Genomic DNA, 24,303 nt, shown 5'->3' on the forward strand with positions numbered 1-24,303 from the left:
CACTGTGTCCACCGGGACAGACCGCAGACGACTTGCATTGGAGACGCAGGGATTTGATTAAGATTCTCATAAAGTACCAGTCAAACGTTTGGACACACCTAGTCATTCTAGGGTTATTCTTCATTTTCACTATGTTCTACATTGTAGAATAATAGTGAAGACATCAAAACTATGAAATAACACATGGAATCATGTAGTAACCAAAAAAGTGTTAAATGAGATTCTTCAAAGGATTCACCCTTTGCCTTGATGACAGCTTTGCATACTCTTGGCATTCTGTCAACCAGCTTCACCTGGAATGCTTTTCTGGCAGTCTTGAAGGAGTTCCCACATATGCTGAGCATTTGTTGGCTGTTTTTCCTTCACTCTGCGGTCCAACTCATCCTAAACCATCTCAATTGGGTTGAGGTCGGGTGATTGTGGAGGTGAGGTCATCTGATACAGCACTCCATCACTCTCCTTCTTGGTCAGATAGCCCTTACACAGTCTGGAGGTGTGTTGGTCATTGTCCTGTTGGAAAAACAAATGATAGTCCCACTAAGCGCAAACCAAATGGGATGGCATATCGCTGCAGAATGCTGTGCCTTGAATTCTAAATTAATCACTGACGGTGTCACTAGTAAAGCTCCCCCACACCATCACACCTCCTCCACCATGCTTCACGGTGGGAACCACACATGTAGAGATCATCCGATCACCTACTCTGCGTCTCACAAAGACACAACGGTTGGAACCAGAAATCTCACATTTGGACTCATCTGACCAAAGGACAGATTTCCAATGGTCTAATGTCTATTGCTCGTGTTTCTTGGCCCAAGCAAGTCTCTTCATCTCATTGGTGTCCTTTGGTATTGGTTTCTTTGCAGCAATTCGACAATGAAGGCCTGATTCACGCAGTCTCCTCTGAACAGTTGATGTTGAGATATGTCTGTTACTTGACCTATGCGAAGCATTTATTTGGGCTGAGATTTTTGAGGCTGGTAACTCTAATGAACGTGTATCCTCTGCAGCAGAGGTAACTCTGGGTCTTCCTTTCCTGTGTTGGTCCTCATGAGAGCATGTTTCATCATAGCGCTTGATGGTTTTTGCGACTGCACTTTCAAAGTTCTTGACATTTTCTGAATTGACTGACCTTCACTTCTTAAAGTGATGATGGACTGTTGTTTCTCTTTGCTTTTTTGAGCTGTTCTTGCCATATTACGGAGTCGGTCTTTTACCAAATAGGGCTATCTTCTGTATACCACCCCTACCTTGTCACAACACAACTGATTGGCTCAAATGCATTAACCTGTTAGGGCTAGGGGGCAGTATTGACACGGCTGGATAAAAAACATACCAGATTTAATCTGGTTACCACTCCTACCCAGTAACTAGAATATGCATATACTTATTACATATGGATAGAAAACACCCTAAAGTTTCTAAAACTGTTTGAATGGTGTCTGTGAGTATAACAGAACTCAAATGGCAGGTCAAAACCTGAGAGATTCCTTTACAGGAAGTGGCCTGTCTGACCATTTCTTGAACTTCTTTTCCATCTCTATCTTTTACTAAGGATCTCTGCTCTAACGTGACACTTCCTACGTCGTCCATAGGCGCTCAGAGCCCGGGAAAAAACAGAATGTCGTCATCCCAGCCCCAGGCTGAAACACATTATCGCCTTTCTCAAGTGGCCGATCAAGGGACTCTGGGCTTAGGCGCGTGACCCGACCGCCCCCGCCTTTGTGATTTTTTCCTCTGTTTGCCAAAAAGGAGATTCCCTGTCGGAATATTATCGCTTTTCTACAAGAAAAATGGCGTAAAAATTGATTTTAAACAGCGGTTGACATGCTTCGAAGTACGGTAATGGAATATTTAGAATTTTTTTGTCACGAATTGCGCCATGCGCACGACCCTTCTTTACCATTTCGGATAGTGTCTGGAACGCACGAACAAAACGCCGCTATTCAGATATAACGATGGATTATTTTGGACCAAACCAACATTTGTTATTGAAGTAGCAGTCCTGGGAGTGCATTCTGACGAAGACAACAAAAGGTAATCAAACTTTTATAATAGTAAATATGATTATGGTGAGTGCTAAACTTGCCGGGTGTCTAAATAGCTAGCCCGTGATGCCTGGGCTATGTACTTAGAATATTGCAAAATGTGCTTTCACCAAAAAGCTATTTTAAAATCGGACATATCGAGTGCATAGAGGAGGTCTGTATCTATAATTCTTAAAATAATTGTTATGCTTTTTGTGAACGTTTATTGTGAGTAATTTAGTAAAATGTTAGCGAATTCCCCGGAAGTTTGCGGGGGGTATGCTAGTTCTGAACGTCACATGCTAATGTAAAAAGCTGGTTTTTGATATAAATATGAACTTGATTGAACAAAACATGCATGTATTGTATAACATAATGTTCTAGGGTTGTCATCTGATGAAGATCATCAAAGGTGAGTGCTGCATTTAGCTGTCTTCTGGGTTTTGGTGACATTATATGCTAGCTTGAAAAATGGGTGTCTGATTATTTCTGGCTTGGTACTCTGCTGACATAATCTAATGTTTTGCTTTCGTTGTAAAGCCTTTTTGAAATTGGACAGTGTGGTTAGATTAACGAGAGTCTTGTCTTTAAATAGCTGTAAAATAGTCATATGTTTGAGAAATTGAAGTAATAGGATTTTTAAGGTTTTGAAAATCGCGCCACAGGCTTCAAGTGGCTGTTACGTAGGTGGGACGAATTCGTCCCGCCTAGCCCATAGAGGTTAAGAAGGAAAGTAATTCCACAAATGAACGTTTAACAAGGCACACCTGTTAATTGAAATGCATTCCAGGTGACTACCACATGAAGCTGGTTGAGAGAATTCCAACATTGTGCAAAGCTGTCAAGACAAAGGGTGGCTACTTTGAAGAATCTCAAATAGAAAATATATTTTGATTTGTTTAACACTTTTTTGGTTACCACATGATTCCATATGTATTATTTCATAGTTTTGATGTCTTCACTATTATTCTACAATGTAGAAAATAGTAAAAATAAAGAAATACCCATGAATGAGTAGGTGTGTCCAAACTTTTGACTGGTACTGTATATTGAGAAAGTTCTTTAGCCTACACATCCATATTCAGGGCATGACTGTGCTAGATTAGGTTATATCAAAACTTTTTCAATTGATTAAGGGATACATTCAAACTAACTAATCAATTTGATCCCTTACCTGTTTTAAATAAAGAGGAAGGTTATGTTCGAGGCTACAAGGTTGGGAATGCATAAAATCCTACAATTAAATATAAAAAAAATAACAAGGGATGAGAGTTTGGGGTTTTTATTTTATGGGGGAATATCATTTGAAGATGTATTTGAATCACTGCCAGCATAATTAGTCTATGTAGTTTCTGAAGTGTTTTGGCCAGAAGAGTAGAGTCCTCATAACCCTAGTTATTAATGCAATGTACTTTTAGGTCATTTGTGAAAGTTAGTCATACGAATTACTCACGCTTATCTCTGCTATTAAACTAAAATATGATACAGAGATTTTAATAGTGAGATTAATTATGCTGTTGAAACCCTTGCATACTTAATGGTGCATTTCCATACAGGATTTACACCAGTGTTTTCCCCAAAAGGCTCAGACTTGTCTTTTTCTATCTACTCAGGCATGCACCTGTGTCACACTGGGCCATGGCTCTGGTGGACCTGCTCTCACTTGGGCCAAAGCCAGACCACTGGTACTTTTCAGCTGGCATTTACAATTACTAACTGTGAAATGTACACCTCACCTTCAGCCGTTTTGATTATGCAGAGGTTGTTGATTCTGCTCTTCACAAGTGTTTACTGTCAGCCCTAGCTATGGAAACACAATTTCATTAATATAACACAAGGGTGTATTCGCTAGTGTAACACTGGTGTTACAGTCGAAATCAACAGAGGACTTCTGAGGTGAAAAGCAGAGAATGGATGACTCAAATGGCCTACAGTTAGGCAACGCGCATGAGCTGCCTGTCACTGTCAGGATAAAGATGCAATTGGATAAGTAGATAGATGGGCTGTCACCACAGAGAGTCATTGGCACATCTGAAAATATTGACGGGTCCTGCTTCTCTTTAAAATAAAGCCCGCTGTGCTGGGTCAATTTTGGCCCGGCTGCGGTCGCACCGGTCCCGGCATAATGCAGAGAAAAGCCCCAAAGGCACCCACGACATATGCCGCCGCCCGATCCGCACTTCACGAGCACCCGTCGTGAAGTCCCGGTATTTTATGATGCTCTGTCAGTAGCATCTGGAGCCCCGCCAATTTAATTACCATAGAAGCTAACTATTAACAACTCGCCAACTGGTGTCAACTCAACACCCACGCTAGTCCAAAGTCAGTTTACAAAGCTTCCTTTTTGATACTAACTCAAAGAGAGGGGTTCATTTGTACCATCTTTTCACAACCGTCTATCTTATCTCTTGAAGAATATCAAGTGGCACATGAATGGGTTGCTTCTGATGGCGAGGAGATATGGGAATCAGATCATCGATCCTATCAGATATGCTCAGCAGTGATATCTTAATTAAGTAGTCATCAATGATATTTTAATTAAGTAGTCATCAATGATATATTAATTAAGTAGTCATATGCACAAGGGAATGACCAGACATTAGTTATTTGTCAAACAGTACATAGCCTTGGTTATTTGCGTAGTTGTAACAAGTATGAAAGAAAGCACAGTACACGATTTAAAGAAGCAAATCCAGGAGACCAGTTATATTTTTTTTTACAATCATACAAATATATTAGTTTTTATTCAATTATATCCAATAATATGCCTCCCTTGACATTGTGTAAGTTATTATAGAAATGAATACAGATCATATTGCAAATGCAGAGAAGACAAGGGTTCAAGGAGGAAGAGTGTTTACGGGGAAAGGGAAGGGGAGAGTAAATAGAGGACTCCTTGACTTTCTTTTTTGATGTGTCCAGTAAATGTTGGGCGCATGCATGCTTGTAGTACGGTCTGTCTGTGACTCTCTCTGCTGCCGTAGGCTATAGTGCTCAAATCAACCTCGGATAGATAGAACTTTAATGTCCCACCTCCCATTCCCTTCTTTTTTTTCCTGTCGTCCATGTTTATTATAGTGTCATTGTTTTGTTACAAAAATAGTGTCATTGTGGCGTTTTAGTTAGCTGGAAGACTGATGCACTGTTTTTGCATTGGAAGACGAGAAAAAAAGTTATATGGAGATTTTCTTAATCCTTTTTTGGAAGACTTCATCATTATTATCATCATCACAATAACTTGGATCATCCATGCAATACAAAACTCTAGGGGCTCCAATGTACAAAGCAGACCACTTTGATTGATCGCAAAATCACACAAGTGGGTTATACAGTGTATGTGTGTGTGTGTGTGTGTGTGTGTGTGTGTGTGTGTGTGTGTGTGTGTGTGTGTGTGTGTGTGTGTGTGAGAGAGAGAGACGGTGAGCGAGCAGTGTATATGCTGCTGGAGAGCTAGTTAGATTCCTCTCAAGGTTCATAGGTCAGAGGTCATCCAGTTTGATCGTAGCCAAAAGGTAAATATCCTTCCTTCTTTGCACTCTGTCACTCACTAATATTTTACTTTTCTGTTTGTCTTTTAGTTTGCATTGTCGGGTTGAGGTTCAATGTTGGGTGGGTGGCGCACTAATCAGAGTCTGATTAGAAAATAAACAGGTTGAATAGAGAGACATGCAGTACATGGACGGACCAACTGTGACATATCCATTACAAAACTCAAATTCCATCGACAGAATCCCCAAAAAGAACATTCTTTACGACAGTCACAATATCCCCAACAACAATACCCCTCACCGATGACAATCAATCAATTGCGGTCTTCACCAACAAGATCCCACTTTTAAAAACAGTAGTACATCTTCCCTTTAGCATAGTCAACGTACAATCACCTTGCAAAGCCACTGTGTACCGTCGTACCATAGTAGGCCTGGGCTCAAACACTATTCTAAATCTTTCAAACAGTTGGGAGTGTTTTGTTTGCCCTAGTCCTCATGAAGTGCCCAATGGGAGGGGTTTGCACTCATGCCAGTATTCTATTGGTTCCATTATGCCGGGCAAGCTCAATCAAGCCATGATAAAGTATTTGAAACGATTTCAAATAGTATTTGAACCCAGGTCTGGTATACAGTACCTCTGGGCAGCTCCCCAGCTTAGCTCTTATTTTAAAGGTGACCTCTGCAATTTACATCTGCGCCAGCCCAGCCCGACTCCATGCAGGAGTGCTGTGTGTGCATTGCAGATGTGCTTCAGGAGAGCACTATACCTTTTAAAATGCAGCGTTACTCCAAGGTCTAACAGGATGGGGGATTGGAGATAGCTACGGGCCAGTGGTATTTTAGCATTAAACTCATGGTTGGGTTTTAAAAAATGAATATATATATATCTGAGAACGGGGCCGTTGGTTCGTCTCTCTCTGTTTTTTGTCTATTTTCTACTGCATTGCAGATGTAGGGAGAAGGACTACACCCCAAAGGAACACACACAGACACACGTGACGGCAACCCCACTCACTCACAAACAAAACATTCGAAAAATAAAAAGATCTGACAAACAACACATTTTAGCTTTATATTTGCTAAGTCATTAAACACGTATATATCCTCTGCGTTGCATGTTTTAATGAAGTTCACTGCTTTCCGCCCGAGGACTAGCGCTCATTGATTTGGCTTCTCGACGTATTCCTCTCCTCATTCACTCACTCTTATGCTGTCAGGAGCGCGCACGGAGTGAACAGACACATTTCCACACGTAAAATACATGTATTGTAGACAGGCTGTACACAGAGATGGGCACAGACAGATGGGACGCAGAGAAGATGCGCGCACATGCGCACAGCCTCTGCCTTCAGGTTGAAGGGAAGTTGTGTTCGGGAGACGGATCAATAGAGGAAGCCTCTCTCCCTCTCTCTCTCTCTCGCTGTCTTTCTCTCTCCATCCCTCTTCCCCCGAGTCCTCCAGAAGACCTAAACTGCAGTTCTCTCTTTCTCTGACTGGGGAGAAATGGAGGGTGAGAAGGCGGGAGAGACGGAGGGGAGGGAGAGAAGGCCCCCTGGGAACCAAGGGCAAACGGAGCGTGTGAAGTGTACTCCTGCACAGAACCTCTTAACACTTAACCTTGTTTAATAACCGTATCTGTCACAACACACACGCACATTCGAACGGCCTTACACACACATGCTTAAGCATGCACAAGCATCCACAAGCTCTCTCCCACTTCCACGGTGAGAATGAATGTGTTAATATAATGTCATACGCATTCTAAAGGGATGCGGTTTTGCATGTGAAATCCTGGAGCAATTTATGGGGGAGTTTAGCAGCTGTAAATCCAGTTCTTTATCTTTCTGATCAATGTACAGTACCAGTCAAAAGTTAGAACACCTACTCATTCAAGGGTTTTTCTTTATTTTTACTATTTTCTACATTGTAGAATAAGAGTGAAGACATCAGAACTATGAAATAACACATATGGAATCATGTAGTAACCCAAAAAGCGTTAAACAAATCAAAATTGATTTTATATTTGAGATTCTTCAAAGTAGCCACCTTTTGCCTTGAGGACAGCTTTAGGCACTAAACTTTTGACTGGTACTGTATGTGGTCAGGTAAAACATGGGATGGACAGATAAAGTATATAGGCAATAGATGAATGGCGGCACCATACAGGTTGCAAAATAGATTGGAAGAGATTTTCGATGCGCGGATTCCATGGCACGTGGTTTATGAACTGATACACAAAACGACGCTTGATTCAAAAATGTGTTTTTCAATTAAAATTATAGTAAATTCCTGCCACCAACAGAATGTTGTGTACAGTGTACAGGTCAAACACCCATTTCGGCTATGCAGATTTTGCTGCGAAGACACAGAATCATTAGATCACTTATTCTGGTATTGCCCCTATGTAGCTTGATTCTGGTCACAGGTTCAGGAGTTTGTAAAAAGTCATAACAGTGTTCCAGAATGAACCCTACAAATAGCACTGTTGGGCGTTGTGGAAAGCCATAGTCAATCAATCAACACCATAATAATACTCTTAGCTAAAATGTTCATTTTTAAATCACAATCTGTTGATAATATGGGATTACAAAGGTTCAGAATCTAGGTTAGACATCACAGAAAAATATGACACAAAGAAATCAAGAGAGCATGGTCTTTGGAGACGGGTGGGATGGGCTGAGAAAAGCTGAGGGGGTGAATATAATCTGTAGTAGTTGTGACTGAAAATAATATATATCATATGTACTGGACATGTCTGAGCACTATGAATCCAAATGTTTAAAAAAAATCCAATGAATCCAAAGGTGTATCAAGAATGGTCCCACCCACCCAACAGGACACATGAGAGCAAGGGAAGGGTGCAACTCAATATTAGGAGGGTGTTCTTAATGTTTTGTACACTCGGTATATGTTATATTATGTAAAAAAAAAAAGTACCATGTATGTAAAAATGTATTTGTAACAAAAATGTATTTGTAACAAAGTTACGTTGTCCTCCGAAGGGGAAGGGGGGGTGGATGGGACAATAAAAAATACAAAAACGAGATTAATGGCCGTCTTTAGACACAGTCATTTAAGCTGAATGACTTGAAGTGTTATCTAATTGGCCGAAGGAAGGCGTAGGATATGAAGAGATGATGAGGAGGGTGTCTGTTCTTCGATGTATTCAACACTTTGAACACTTTGAACACGGCACACCACACACATATGAATGCGCACACAGAAATCCATGAACTCACAAACACCCGTGTGCGCGCGCGCACACACACACACACACACACACACACACACACTTGCCACTCTATACACATATTTATAGTCTCCCCTCTCTGCATCTAATGAAAGAAGGTCAAACACTGCAAACCTAACATCTACGGGACTATATAAAACAGCAGTCCATCTGAATAACAACATAATCTTCCTCTACTGTACAGTACCATTTGCAATATGCTATTGGATGCTATCCCATCTTCATTATTGCAATTTAGACACAGATGTAAATAAATAAACTCTGAATACAGTCGGACTTGATTTGATTTGTTGTGTGTCTGGGTGCGTGGGCATGTGTGTACATTTTAAGATGGAAGCATCTACCCTGCTGGTTTTGATGTCAGATTAACACGAGAAGAGGAGGAATCTCACAGCCTCGTCAACTACGTCAGATTAGAGCCATATACTTCACAATACATTATACCCCTGCATCGATATGTTATAAACTGCAACCATACACTCCATAACCTACCTACATACGCTAGCATAGCAGCACCCGGTGGCTACGTACATGTACATACAGGTGCTCACACCTTGTGCGTTCATAGATATACTGTACGTGCATGTATCCCACACACACACACACACAACGTTTTTTTAGATGTTAGAACAAATTGAATGTGGTGTAAAGTTGCACCTATCCCTACAGTGACACAAACATACCCTTATGAACACACCCCAATCAGATGTGATGTGTAATAACAATGACATACACACACGTAAATGCACTCGCATTCATTACCTCTAATGTACCGTGATCTCGACCGGCTGAAGAGGACGGTACTCTGTTGCGTTGCTAAGTGACTAGTGGGTATCAGTGTGGTACTATCACGACTACGTTGTCTTCGTACATCATCTGCTGCTACTCAGGTAACTTACTCAGCGTTATCCCTTAACTTACTTACAGTACACTCTTATCTCATAGCTAATATTAACTAACGCTAATCTAGGTGCGTTTGTAGAGTTGTGATGGAAAAGTTATGTCAAGGAAAGACATTGGGAGGGGGGGCGTATAATAATATGTTGCAAACAGTAAAATCACAGGATGCATAGCTATTTCCCAAATATCCCATTTCTGGATTCACTGACCTTATTCAACATTGACTGGTTTGATAAACCAGTAGAAGCCATCGCTTAATGTATCCTCTTATTCTCTCTGCTCACCTCTTCTCTCATCCCCTCCCCCTCTCCTTCCCTCTATACCATCTCCTTTTCGCTCCTGTCCTTCCCCCCCCTCCACCCCATCTCCACCTCCTCCTCCCCCTCACCTGACCAGTCTCACGCCATTTAGCTGGGAATCTTCCCAGAGACTCATGTTCTCAAAACCTTTGTTCAATAGGACATGCTTGGAATTAGCTCGTGGAATCAGTGGGTCAGGCGTGGTGTGTCAATGTGTGTTTTGTATGTGTCTGTGTTAACGTGAGCCTGTTGTCTCAGCACCTGGGGGGGGCTGGCAAAATACATCAAACTAAAGCTATTTAAATGCTTAATTGAAGTGATTAATCTGAACCAATGAGGAAGTGTTAGCCACAGTCGTAGACAGACACACACCCTGTAGGCCTCTATTTTCTGCTGCTTATGAAGGTGGACTGTACAACATTGGTCCAATAGGGTTGCAACACTGCAGTGTATACAGCTTACAAATCTTCACAACAGGTTGTGTGTGTGTGTGTCTGTGCGTGTGTGTGTGCGTGTGTGTGCATGTGTGTGTGAGAGATGCCTGTTGTTAACACCTTATTTGGGATTACCTGGTCTGCCACGGGGAGAAGCCATCATAATTCCCATAATTCTCTCTGAACCTTCGTTCCTTCCTTTCTCTCCTTTGGCTCGACAAAACAAGCATGCTCAGTCTAAAATAAGGACCCCCTATCTACCACTCTGCCCTAGCTCTGGATACTTCCCAAATGGCACCCTGTTCCTTACATAGTGCACTACTTTTGACCAGTCCCCATAGGGCTCTAGGGTGCCATTTGGGATGGGACGCATACAGAGCTCAAATCCCTCCAGTAAACACGTCAACATGAACAAAAAAACAGTCATCATAGAATTATAGACTTACGTCAGTAACTGGCAGAAAGATTGTTCGTGGCTAATCTTCTTCTTTTTTTAAATGGAGTAGGAAGCACATGTAGCTCCTTCTAGCTATACATTCTCATCCTTATTACTAAACCATCGTCCTCTTATTATTATGTCTGTGACTTTAGCATCCGGTCTTTACCCTTAGCAACATCATTGTTGTGCAGCATGGGATGTGACACTGACAGCACAAGTTACAGGTTGATAATAGTCTATGGTTGCATTGGACATAGAACCCTTTCCCCTGTAGAGCGCTACTTTTGACCAGGGCTCTGGTCAAAAGTAGTGCACTATATAGGGATAGGGTGCCATTTTGGCGCACCCTATGAGACATGATGGCGAGATGTGCGTTTAAAGAAGGCTTGTTTCCTTTTGCATAATAACTAACACACTTGACCCAGTGTTGGAGAGGTTCAGTGCATACTAGTTGCTTATTACATATAGAGATTAACAAGAAGAAATCAACGTGGAACTAGGAGGTCGTTAGCCCGGGTGCCAGTCTGTTTGCTATGACAATCCCATAAGGATTTTGACAGTGGAAACTGACTGGCACCCAGGCTAGGAGGTTGTAGCCCTCCGAAAAGAACCACAACTGTCCTGCAATATCACATACCCAACCAGAAAATAAACCCCACAGTGGGGTATGCTGTATCTCCCTGGCTTACATGCTGACCAGACCGTTTGCGCGCATGTTGATCTTGTCCACCCAACCCAGAGGCGATCAGGACACCCAGGTTGAAATATCAAAACGAACTCTGAACCAACAATATTCATTTGGGGACAGGTCGAAAAGCATTAAACATTTATGGCAATTTAGCTAGCTAGCTTGCTGTTGCTAGTTAATTTGTCCTGGGATATAAACATTGGGTTGTTATTTTACCTGAAATGCACAAGGTCCTCTACTCCGACAATGAATCCACAGATAAAGGGTAAACTGAGTTAGTTTCTAGTAGTCTCTCCTCTTTCTTCTTCTTCTTCTTGATATGGCGGTTGGCAACTAACTTTAAGGTGCATTACCACTACCAACTGGACAGGAGTGTGGATCTCAGTTCATTTTTCAATCGCCCACGTGGGAATATGCTCCTAAAAACCAATAGGAGATAGGAGAGGCGAGACTTGTAGCGCATCAAGCGTCACAAATAGAACCAAGTTCTATTTTAGCGCCTGGCTACGCAGACGCTCGCGAGCAGTGTGGGTGCAATGATTGAATAACATGTATGTGTAAATGTATTTTGCAACGCTAGCACACGCGACGCGGGCGGTGTGGTCAGCATGTTAGGGGCATGAGCTAGAGAAATGATCTAGTATAGTTATAGGATGGTGGAACGCATGGCTGGGCACAGAGAGGGTAAAGCAGTCAGTTTAATAATAACCTACATGGACAAACAGACTTCCAGAACATCTACACCATCTCACTGATTATATCGTCATCATTCTTCAACCCCTGACCCGCACACAATCACCCTCTCCCTCTGCTGCCCAGCGTGTGTGTGCGTGTGTGCGTGTGTGCGTGTGTGCGTGTGTGTGTGTGTGTGTGTGTGTGTGTGTGTGTGTGTGTATGAACACAATCGTGTGTGTAGTTCAGTGCAGCAGGGAGGTTTCTCTCTCTCTTTTAAGAGTTGGGGAGATTTTGATCAGTGTAAGCTGCTGTTAAACAGCCCTAGAGAGGACCAAGAAGGTTTTTTCTTGTGCTGCCGAGTGGAAAACTGAGGTTAACGAGGGAAAGAAAAAAAATGAAAAAAGCTCCATCAGTATGGAGGAGATACAGTAGCTATGGTCACAAAGGTGCTGATGGACAGAGAAGACCCGCTAACCGATAACTAAGAACAAAAGGATGTTTTGGGCGAGCTTCCAAAATGGCACCCTATTCCCTTTGTAGTGCACAACTTTTGACCACAGCCCACACAAAGTAGTGCACTATATTGAAAATAGGGTGCAGACGCATCCTGGATCAACCCAACATTAGTATGGATGGAAGCTTTAGGAATGTAGAACAATAGGCCCCCCCTGCTGCTCAGTGGGGCAGGGGGGAAACATTTGACCGTGACAACCCTGTGTAATAAAAACAGGAAGACATTGTTCGTTGTGAAGTGAAGTAGATTAAAAACAGACGATGCTGATGATAGGTGTCGGTCTTCTTTCCGGGAATTTCCCGTGGTGGATGTGTATATAGTTGTGACGGGACCAGTGCATGCTGCGACGCACCCAGCCTCATTCCTCAGGTTTTATTGCTCTGAAATCTCAGACTCATACAGGGGCGGTGTTGGGTAAGAGAAGGGACGGGGGCTGCAGTGGGTGGGGGACACACCATGTCTTTTAAAGAAGGGTTCCATTGGCATTTATTTCCCCACCCCTTCACTATTGCATTATGGGAGATAGAGTTCTTCTAATGCTACCATCAAGTAGCTCTATTGCTTCTATATATCATCCCTGTAGTTCCTTTAGGTGCCCATGCCAGTGCCCAGTGCCCGTATGTCCGCCCCTGTGTTCTCTGTGCGCTAGGAGGTTTTGGTTTTTGAGGGCGGGTCTTTTTTGCCGTTCTGCAGCACAGGTGAATCTGAGGCCTTGGCCATTTTCTTGGGCGAACTCAGCTCGGCGACCACCACCACTTCATGTAGCGACGGCTCCCTGTACATAGCCACTGTAGGGGGGAGGGAAGGGATGTGAGAAAAGGGAAGAGGGAGACAGAATAATATTGAACAGAACAAATCTCTTTTTTAAATAGATCTGAGTGCATCATGAAAAGCAAATGTGACAAAATGACAGAGACAGCTAATGACCATAATTAACTTCCTTCTGTACTGTACTGCACCTTCAATGAGTTTGGGCAGGAAGTGGGCGGCCCCCTTGGTCTTCTTGACCCTGTTGCCCTTCATGACCTGTCCGTCCCGGTTGATGCCGATGTACCAGGCCCTGCCCGACTGGGTCTGCCGGTACAGGATGGACGAGTACGTCACGTAGTAGTTCTCAAACACACTTTCTTTGAACTTGCACTCTGGAGTGAAGTGTTCCTGTGGATTAGAAGACACAGACACACACAGATAAAGCATAGGTGAACACATAGCGAATACAAGCGCATGTGTGCATACACACACACTCTTAGAAAAAACTCTAAAGGGTTTTTCGGCTGTCCCCATAGGAGAACCCTTTTTGGTTTGAGAGAGAATCCTTTTTGGTTCCAGGTAGTGCTGTTTTGGGTTCCATGTAGAACCCTCTGTGTAAAGGGTTCTACATTGAACTCAAAAGGGTTCTAGATAGCACTCCGGGTCAGTGGAGAAGAATAACAGATTGGAAGTGCTGACCATTTTGTATTCATTCCATTATTTATGTATTTATTTTCCAATTCCAAAGGCTCAGCTGGGGAATGGCGGGAAATGGAGCCCACATTTCATTGTGACAGGGTTAGGAGAGCATCTGTGTCTGCTGTGAGGAAAATGAACACATAACCACACACACACACACACACACACACACACACACACACACACACACACGCCCACACACGGAGGCTATCTGTCTTCTCTCTCTCGTGTCATAACAAACACACGCTCGCTCTCAAACACACACAAGGAAAAAATTGACAAAAGGAAGAAAAAAACACATTTTAACACACAGATGACATTCTGTTTCCAGTAACAACCAGCAATCAACAGAAGTCCTTCACCCCTTACCCAGTTCAACCCAGTTCGACTGTCCCATCTACAGTGGGGGGAAAAAAGTATTTGCTCCCCTGCTGATTTTGTACGTTTGCCCACTGACAAAGAAATGATCAGTCTATAATTTTAATGGTAGGTTTATTTGAACAGTGAGAGACAGAATAACAACAAAAAAATCCAGAAAAACGCATGTCAAAAATGTTATAAATTGATTTGCATTTTAATGAGGGAAATAAGGATTTGACCCCTCTGCAAAACATGACTTAGTACTTGTTAGCAAAACCCTTGTTGGCAATCATGGAGGTCAGACGTTTCTTGTAGTTGGCCACCAGGTTTGCACACATCTCAGGAGGGATTTTGTCCCACTCCTCTTTGCAGATCTTCTCCAAGTCATTAAGGTTTCGAGGCTGACGTTTGGCAACTCGAACCTTCAGCTCCCTCCACAGATTTTCTATGGGATTATGGTCTGGAGACTGGCTAGGCCACTCCATGACCTTAATGTGCTTCTTCTTGAGCCACTCCTTTGTTGCCTTGGCCGTGTGTTTTGGGTCATTGTCATGCTGGAATACCCATCCACGACCCATTTTCAATGACCTGGCTGAGGGAAGGAGGTTCTCACCCAAGATTTGATGGTACATGGCCCCGTCCATCGTCCCTTTGATGCGATGAAGTTGTCCTGTCACCTTAGCAGAAAAACACCCCCAAAGCATAATGTTTCCACCTCCATGTTTGACGGTGGGGATGGTGTTCTTGGGGTCATAGGCAGCATTCCTCCTCCTCCAAACACGGCGAGTTGAGTTGATGCCAAAGAGCTCCATTTTGGTCTCATCTGACCACAACACTTTCACCCAGTTGTCCTCTGAATCATTCAGATGTTCATTGGCAAACTTCAGACGGTCATATATATGTGTTTTCTTGAGCAGGGGGACCTTGCGGGCGCTGCAGGATTTCAGTCCTTTACGGCGTAGTGTGTTACCAATTGTTTTCTTGGTGACTATGGTCTCAGCTGCCTTGAGATCATTGACAAGATCCTCCCGTGTAGTTCTGGGCTGATTCCTCACCATTCTCATGATCATTGCAACTCCACGAGGTGAGATCTTGCATGAAGCCCCAGGCCGAAGGAGATGACAGTTCTTTTGTGTTTCTTCCATTTGCGAATAATCGCACCAACTGTTGTCACCTTCTCACCAAGCTGCTTGGCGATGGTCATGTAGCCCATTTCAGCCTTGTGTAGGTCTACAATCTTGTCCCTGACATCCTTGGAGAGCTCTTTGGTCTTGGCCATGGTGGAGAGTTTGGAATCTGATTGATTGATTCCTTCTGTGGACAGGTGTCTTTTATACAGGTAACAAACTGAGATTAGGAGCACTCCCTTTAAGAGTGTGCTCCTAATCTCAGCTCGTTACCTGTATTAAAGACACCTGGGAGCCAGAAATCTTTCTGATTGAGAGGGGGTCAAATACTTATTTCCCTCATTAAAATGCCAATCAATTTATAACATTTTTGACATGCGTTTTTCTGGATTTTTTTGTTATTCTCTCTCTCACTGTTCAAATAAACCTACCATTAAAATTATAGACTGATCATTTCTTTGTCAGTGGGCAAACGTTCAAAATCAGCAGGGGATCAAATACTTTTTTCCCCCACTGTATAGTCACCCATATCACCTTCCACAATCTCTGTCTCTCTCCTCTCTCTCTGTGTCTCTCTCGTGTCTCTCTGTCTCTCTCTCTCCTCTCTCTCTGTGTCTCTCTCGTCTCTCTCCTTTCTCTCTGTCTCTCTCCTCCTCTATCTATCTCTTCCTCCATCCCACCGTCATTTGGTAACCTTGTTGAGGAGCAAACCAATTTGCAGGATTGATTTGGAGCCTTGATGTGACTGGTGAACAGAAACGCTCTGAATAAGGACTTTACTCTCCCTCTCTTTCTCATCCCTCTCTTTATTTCTCCTTTTCCCGCTCTTTACCTCTCCTACTTCTTTCCTCTTTTTCAGTTTTTTTCCCTCATTATCTTCTCTCTCACTCTCCCACTGTTTCCCCCTTTTCCCTCTCTCTTTCTCCCTTCTACATCTCTCTCTCTCTCTCTTGCCATTTCTCCCTCTCTCTCCATTCCTCCCTCTCTCCATTTCTCTCTCTCCCCCTTCTCACTCTCTTTCTCCCCCTTCTCGCTCTCTCTCTTGCTCTGTGTGAAAAATGATATGACGAACAGTCACATAAACTCTGAAGGATCTAAAATGATAAATCCCATCCAATTAACTGATCCACTCATTAACTTACTGTTAATAGCAAATCTATCATTAGTTCATGAAATTGTTTGCACTATAAGGTCCAGCCCATGCAATCATCCTTAAAATGTGGTGGATCGCCTCCCGGGTGGTACAGTGGTCTAAGGCACTGCATCGCAGTGCTAGCTGTGCCACTAGAGATCCTGGTTCGAGTCCAGGCTCTGTCGCAGCAGGCCGAGACTGGAAGACCCATGGGGTTGCGCACAATTGGCCCAGCATTGTCCGGGTTAGGGGAGGGATTGGCTGGCAGGGTTGTCCTTGTCCCATCGCGCTATAGTGACTCCTGTTGCGGGCTGCGCGCACTGCACACTGACACGGTCGCCAGGTGTACGGTGTTTCCTCTGACACATTGGTGCAGCTGGCTTCCGGGTTAAGCGGGCATTGTGTCAAGAAGCAGTGCGGCTTGGCAGGGTCGTGTTTCGGGGGGCGCACGGCTCTCAACTTTCGCCTCGCCCGAGTCCGTACGGAAGTTGCCGCGATGAGACAAGACTGTAACTACCAATTGGATACCATAAAAAAAGGGGTAAAACAAACGTATGTGGTGAATCTTTTGAAGGAGTTAATACCGCATGCATAGTTGCCTGCACTCACACACACACACACACGCGCGCACACACACACACACACACACACACACATACAAACCTTCACAGAGATATCTCCCTGAGCTAACAGTGTGAAGGCACGAGGGACAGTACCCTTCTATAGCAGGTCCTCATACACTCTTAGAAATACACTGAGTGTAAAAAACATTAGGAATACCTTCCTACTATTGAGTTGCACCCTCTCAGACAGCTTGAATTTTTCCGGACATGGACTCTACAAGGTGTCGAAAGCATTCCACAAGGATGCTGGCCCATGTTGACTCCAATGCTTCCCACAGTTGTGTCAAGTTTGCTGGATGTCCTTTGGGTGGTGGACAATTCTTGATACACACGGGGAACTGTTGAGCGTGAAAAACCAAGCAGCGTTGCAGTTCTTGACACACTTAAACCAGTGTGCCTGGCACTTACTACCATACCCCGTTCAAAGGTACTTAAATATTTTGTCTTGCCCATTCACCCTCTGAATAGCACACATACACAATCCATTTGTCAGTTGTTTCAAGGCTTAAAAGTCCTTTACACAATGTAGTGGCACCTTTCCTTGATTCATCACATCCTAGCTCCTCGTCTCCTTCTCAAATCTCGTTGGAGGAGAAGGTCAGAAGGGAAGGACCTTAGACCCTCTCCTCCAATACAGTTGAGGCGGAGGCGAGGAGAGAGGATGCGTCGAATCAAGGACAGATTAATTGAGAAAGAGCTGATGTGTGGCCCCTGTGAGGACCCAACCAAAACACTATGAGGCCCCTGAGGGCCCCAGACATGGCAGGGCTCATGCCACCTCATTAAATAAGCAGTCCATTGGGGCGCCTAAACACAGCCAGTCAGTCCCTCTCCCCACCAGGTTCATCAATAAACAAGGCAACAGTAAACATGTTGTCCCCCATGAATGATGCTGCGCCCCCCTTGGGCCAATCAGTGTAATTTTGAAAATGGCAGATCTCTATGGCAAGACGCATCATTCACCCAAGTTTAATCAAAATTGGGCCAGTGATGTCAGATATCACGTGGGTCAGTTAGACTCATATCCCTGAGAATGTGTGGCAAATTTCATCACTCTGAGTCAAACAGATCAAGAGATATAAACATATGCCTGTTATAGCACCACCGTGTGTTCGATATGAATGTTCTCACATATGTTGAGTCTTGACAGTGTTTGCAACATGTGTACCAAATTTTGTTACAATACGAATATCCTTGACTGATTTATATGCATATATGTACCAGACCACGCCCATGCGAATGTTTATTGGTCCACGCCCATGTAAAGGTTTATTGTGTTGTGAGACCTTTGTCCATAGGTGCCACATATCAAGTTTTGTGTAGATCGGTCATTCGGTGACAGAAGAGTAGCGTGTTTTTCACAAATTTCAAAATGGCGGAAAATCCGTCATGGCAGACCTTAACGGTCCCGAGGCAATTTCTTTCCTTGTGAGGAGAGTGACCTTTGAACCGAATTTCCTGACTAGGTCAAATTGGGTGCGGGGCGTGACCTTTCAATATTTGCATTTTAAATCTCCTGTTATAGCGCCACCATCTGGCCAATCAGTGTAATTTTGTAAATGCCGGATCTCTATAGCAAAACAAATAGAGTTTCGTGAAGATCGGGCCAGTGCTGTCTGAGATCGTGTGTGGCTAACGTATGTACTAACAGACAGAGACAGATCCACAGTCCCCTCCCCGATTTAATTGTGGGGGACAATAAGAACCACGCAGCCCTCTGAGCTGCCATTGGGGAATGAATGAATTAATGGAGGGAGGGAGGGGAAGGCCGAAGGCCTAAAATGAAGGGAATGAAGGAAAGGAAGAATCATAAAAAGTACCCATCACTCCAAAAAGGAATGATTGTGTTGAAATGAATGAACCCAAAGCTGCATCCCTTAGCCTAGGACTAGGAGAGAAGGAGACTTGTATCATGAGATGTGCCCGGCCCAAACTCTTCATCACACACAGACATATTAACACAGGCAGGCATGCTTACACACACATGCACACAAGTGCGCACGGACGCACATACGCACACACACACAACCACACACTCAATCACGCAGACAGGCAAGCTTACATGCGTACACGCACACACACACACACACACACACACAGACAATGACTCCCCCTGAACTGATTATATCAACTCTGCAGGACATCAGCAATGTTTCTTCGTAGGATAACAGCCACTTAAACAGAACGATCGTTTAAACAGGAGGCTGAGCCACCCAACACACCAATCACAGGACACAACTGCACACCCATTTATCGTAGACATCCTTCTCATCCCTCTCTTTCCCTTTCTTTCTTTCCTCTGCTGAAGGCTATTCCCATTGGTAGCCCCCTCTAATCCTTCTCTTTGTTTTGGTCCTCCACTCTGTCTACCCCGTTTCTATCGTTTTACCTTAGATAGCTATTTATAACTTGTCAAAAATGTCCAGATCAACTAGCCCATGTGAGTTTTTTTTATCACTCAAATATCATTGGAAAAAAAAACATGGCAAAATGTATAGAATTGCAAGAACATTTGCTTTGAAACTACAAAATGTTCTTTGCACCCAATGACAAAATGTGTAGAATTGCAGGAAATAAGCTTTAAACCTGCAAAAATTCTCTCAACCAACAAGAGGGGTGTGAAAAGTTTGTGTCATGAACAGTGCTTGTGCCCATGTAAATAGATGTGGTGGGTGAGCGCATGCAGGGGAGGCGGGGGTGTTCCCCAATGCTGGAAGGGGGTGTCCCGAGTAAAAAGTCAGTTGTTAGTCACTCTCTAACCAACCAGTGAACTCCTTTTATAATGACAGTGGTCAGAATGTTAGTTTAGTAGTCCTTCTTTCTTGTGTTAATATGCTGAATCTAGTGAGTTGAAAACACATGCTATAACCTGAGAAGAGTTTACCCTCTCCGAGTAGGACTGATCTAGTATCAGGCGGCCCTGTTCATTTAATCTTATTCATTATGATGCAAAAGGCAAAACTGATCCCAGATCACTTGGCGACATCACCAGGCAGTATTAGTTAATAGACCAATAAGAAAGAGAGTTTGCCCACATCTCTGCCAATAACAGTAGGTTTCAGGTTACATGTCCCCCCCCCATTAGGGTCCTCCAATTAGGCCCCGCACTCAGACCATTCCCAGATAGTCCAAGCAAAATTCTTGCTTAAGAAATAGCTTTCTGCTTAGAAGCAATTTGGAATTAAAAAAAAAATAAAACAATCACAGTAAGGTACTTAATGATTCAATCTAAGGATAGCAGAGTCATACATTGAAAAGCATATAGTCAAAAAAGAAATCAAAAGGACGTTTGTTTTAAAGGGTCTGTCTTACTGTATATCTGAGACATAAACGAAAGATCAGGAAATGTTTTAGATTTCGTTTTGACCCATATTTAACACATTTTCTAAGGCACTAAACTACTTCTATATATAGTTCCATAAGAATTTAACTGATACCGGGCTACTTTCAGACGAGTCTTGTGAGGATTGTGGGGCGTCCTAGAGCAAAACAGCAAAAGAGTCTGACCTTTCCATAGAGGTGTCATATTAGTATGTAGCCCAAACTGTTCGGACGCTACAGACAGAAGTTGACAGATCGTTTTCGTGTGAAGATCGATTCTTGAGATCTCCCGTGGTCTGACAAACACCGCTGTAGCTCATCCACCTTCCACCACAGATGCAGAAGGCTGCCATTGGTGGATGAGGTGGATTGAGACGCAGCCCATACATTTTTTTTGCTAAAACAGATTTTGATGGGGATTTTTTTATTATGCAAATTTGATGTATGCGGGGTGTGGACATCAACTCTAAGGGGTTAATTGTTACCCAGAAATGATTTGATGTTGAGATTTAAAAAAAATATATTGTCTGCATTGGCAGGCAGGTCACCTGTGACGCTAGTCAGTATTCAAGGTCCATCCATGTCTGAGGACGTCAGGAGATGATGGGGCAACAGTGAGCGCTGTTATCTTCAAGTAAGCTTTGGTTTAGCTAGGGAATGGTTAAGTTAAGGGTCTTGTGGATGGGGATGGTGGATTGCTTGTAAGCATCTGCCTCTGGTTCCAAAGGTTGCATGTTTGGATCCAGCAATAGAAAGTTGTTTTAGAATTTTTGTTTTAAAACCTTAACCCATACCGTAACCATTTGGAGTTAATGCCTAACCTTAAGAATTTGGAGTTAATGGCTAAACTTAACCTTGAAATGATACAGAGAATTAACCAAACATTGGAACGACTTCGAAATTTACGTTTGATGCTGACGTGAGACTGTGAGAGCCTGTTGGCATTGGACCTTTTATGAATGTGGGCCTTTTACAGTCGTGGCCAAAAGTTTTGAGAATGACACAAATATAAATTTTCACAAAGTCTGCTGCCTCAGTGTCTTGAAATATTTTTGTCAGATGTTACTTTGGAATACTGAAGTATAATTACAAGCATTTCATAAGTGTCAAAGGCTTTTATTGACAATTACAGTTGATGCAAAAATCCAAAATCAATATTTGCAGTGTTGACCCTTCTTTTTCAAGACCTCTGCTATCCCCCCTGGTATGCTGTCAATTAACTTCTGGGCCACATCCTGACTGACTCAATACTTGTCAGAATTTGTGGGTTTTTGTTTGTCCACCTGCCTCCTGAGGATTGACCACAAGTTCTCAATGGGATTAAGGTCTGGGGAGTTTCCTGGCCATGGACCCAAAATATTGATGTTTTGTTCCCCGAGCCACTTAGTTATCACTTTTGCCTTATGGCAAGGTGCTCCATCATGCTGGAAAAGGCATTGTTTGTCACCAAACTGTTCCTGGATGGTTGGGAGAAGTTGCTCTCGAAGGATGTGTTGGTACCATTATTAATGACTGTGTTCTTAGGCAAAATTCTTAGGCAAAATTGTGAGTGAGCCCACTCCCTTGGCTGAGAAGCAACCCCACACATGAATGGTCTCAGGATGCTTTACTGTTGGCATGACACAGGACTGATGGTAGCGCTCACCTTGTCTTCTCCGGATAAGTTTTTTTCCGGATGCCCCAAACAATCGGAAAGGGGATTCATCAGAGAAAATGACTTTACCCCAGTCCTCAGCAGTCCAATCCCTGTACATTTTGCAGAATATCAGTCTGTCCCTGATGTTTTTCCTGGAGAGAAGTGGCTTCTTTGCTGTCCTTCTTGACACCAGGCCATCCTCCAAAAGTCTTCGCCTCACTGTGCGTGCAGATGCACTCACACCTGCCTGCTGCCATTCCTGAGCAAGCTCTGTACTGGTGGTGCCCCGATCCCGCAGCTGAATCAACTTTAGGAGACGGTCCTGGCGCTTGCTGGACTTTCTTGGGCTCCTTGAAGCTTTCTTCACAACAATTGAACCGCTCTCCTTGAAGTTCTTGATGATCCGATAAATGGTTCATTTAGGTGCAATCTTACTGGCAGCAATATCCTTGCCTGTGAAGCCCTTTTTGTGCAAAGCAATGATGATGGCACGTGTTTCCTTGCAGGTAACCATGGTTGACAGAGGAAGAACAGGGATTCCAAGCACCACCCTCCTTTTGAAGCCTCCAGTCTGTTATTCAAACTCAATCAGCATGACAGAGTGATCTCCAGCCTTGTCCTCGTCAACACTCACACCTGTGTTAACGAGAGAATCACTGACATGATGTCAGCTGGTCCTTTTGTGGCAGGGCTGAAAAGCAGTGGAAATGTTGTTTTGGGATTCAGTTAATTTGCATGGAAAAGAGGGACTTTGTAATTAATTGCAATTCATCTGATCACTCTTCATAACATTCTGGAGTATATGCAAATTGTCATCATACGAACTGAGGCAGCAGACTTTGTGAAAATTTATATTTGTGTCATTCTCAAAACTTTTGGCCACAACTGTACTATAAGCACTAATGCAAATCCGCTTCTCTCCAGCAGGGGCTGCTCAAACACACACAATATTAACATAAAGACCTCTCCTCCCTTACCACTTACCCAAACCTCAGACTTACCACCGCCTGGGCCCTCTTAAAACACACTAAAGCCCATTTAATTTACAGACCCGCGTTACAAATCCACGTGTGGGTTTTTTAGCTGACTCAGTCTCTCCTGTTGCATGTTGGGGGATTTGAGGCAGATTTGTTATGAGCACATCCTCTCACGCCACATTACATAAGTTAATCAGGAACAGAGGAGGCAAGGGATGGGGGGAATAGAGGAATAGGGGGAGAGAGGGAAAGAAACTAAGGGAAAGAAGGAGTGAGATGGAAAGGTACCATAGAGCGAGGAGGAGAGGGAGATGTACACAGACTCATGGACAGGGCATAGACACAGAGACAGACAGAGGGACGGAGGTCAATTAAATCACATTTTTTATTGGTCACGTACACGTGTTTAGCAGATGTTAATGCGGGTGTAGCGAAATAATGGTGTTTCTAGATCTGACAGTGCAATAATACCTAACAAGTAATATCTAACAATTTCACGACATATACCCAATACACACAAATCTATATATAAATATATATACAGTAGAATAGTATCGAATACAGTATATACATTTGAGATGAATCATGCAAGACATGTTAACATTATTAAAGTGACTAGTGCTCCATTTATTAAAGTGGCCAGTGATTTGTAAGTCTATGTATAAAGGCAGCAGCCTCTGTGTGCTAGTGATGGCTGTTTAACAGTCTGATGGCCTTGAGATAGAAGATGTTTTTCAGTCTCTCGGTCCCAGCTTTGATGCACCTGTACTGACCTCGCCTTCTGGATGATAACGGGGTGAATCAAATCAATTCAAATTGTATTTGTCACATGCGCCAAATACAACAGGTGTAGACCTTATAGTGAAATGCTTCATACAAGCCCTTAACCAACAATGCAGTTTTAAGAAAAATGCCCCCCAAAAAGAAATAAAAGTAACAAATAATTAAACAGCAACAGTAA

At 43.2% G+C, this 24,303-nt stretch overlaps 1 protein-coding gene across 1 annotated transcript in view; it reads right to left on the minus strand.

Annotated features, from left to right (window-relative positions):
* Nucleotides 1-8,353: 8,353 nt before the first annotated feature.
* The window catches only part of fgf11a (fibroblast growth factor 11a), a 142,477-nt gene continuing 126,527 nt past the window's right edge, over nt 8,354-24,303 (minus strand). Inside the window, exons 5-6 of the mRNA XM_014206821.3 lie at nt 13,677-13,875; nt 8,354-13,505 (exon numbers count right to left, since the gene is read on the minus strand). Of these exons, the coding sequence (XP_014062296.1) occupies nt 13,363-13,505; nt 13,677-13,875 (342 nt within the window). The 3' untranslated portion in view covers nt 8,354-13,362. The remainder of the gene's footprint in view (nt 13,506-13,676; nt 13,876-24,303) is intronic.

This window comes from Salmo salar, chromosome 07, assembly GCF_965601325.2.
Source record: "Salmo salar chromosome 07, fSalSal1, whole genome shotgun sequence".
In the NCBI taxonomy this organism is placed as follows: domain Eukaryota; kingdom Metazoa; phylum Chordata; class Actinopteri; order Salmoniformes; family Salmonidae; genus Salmo; species Salmo salar.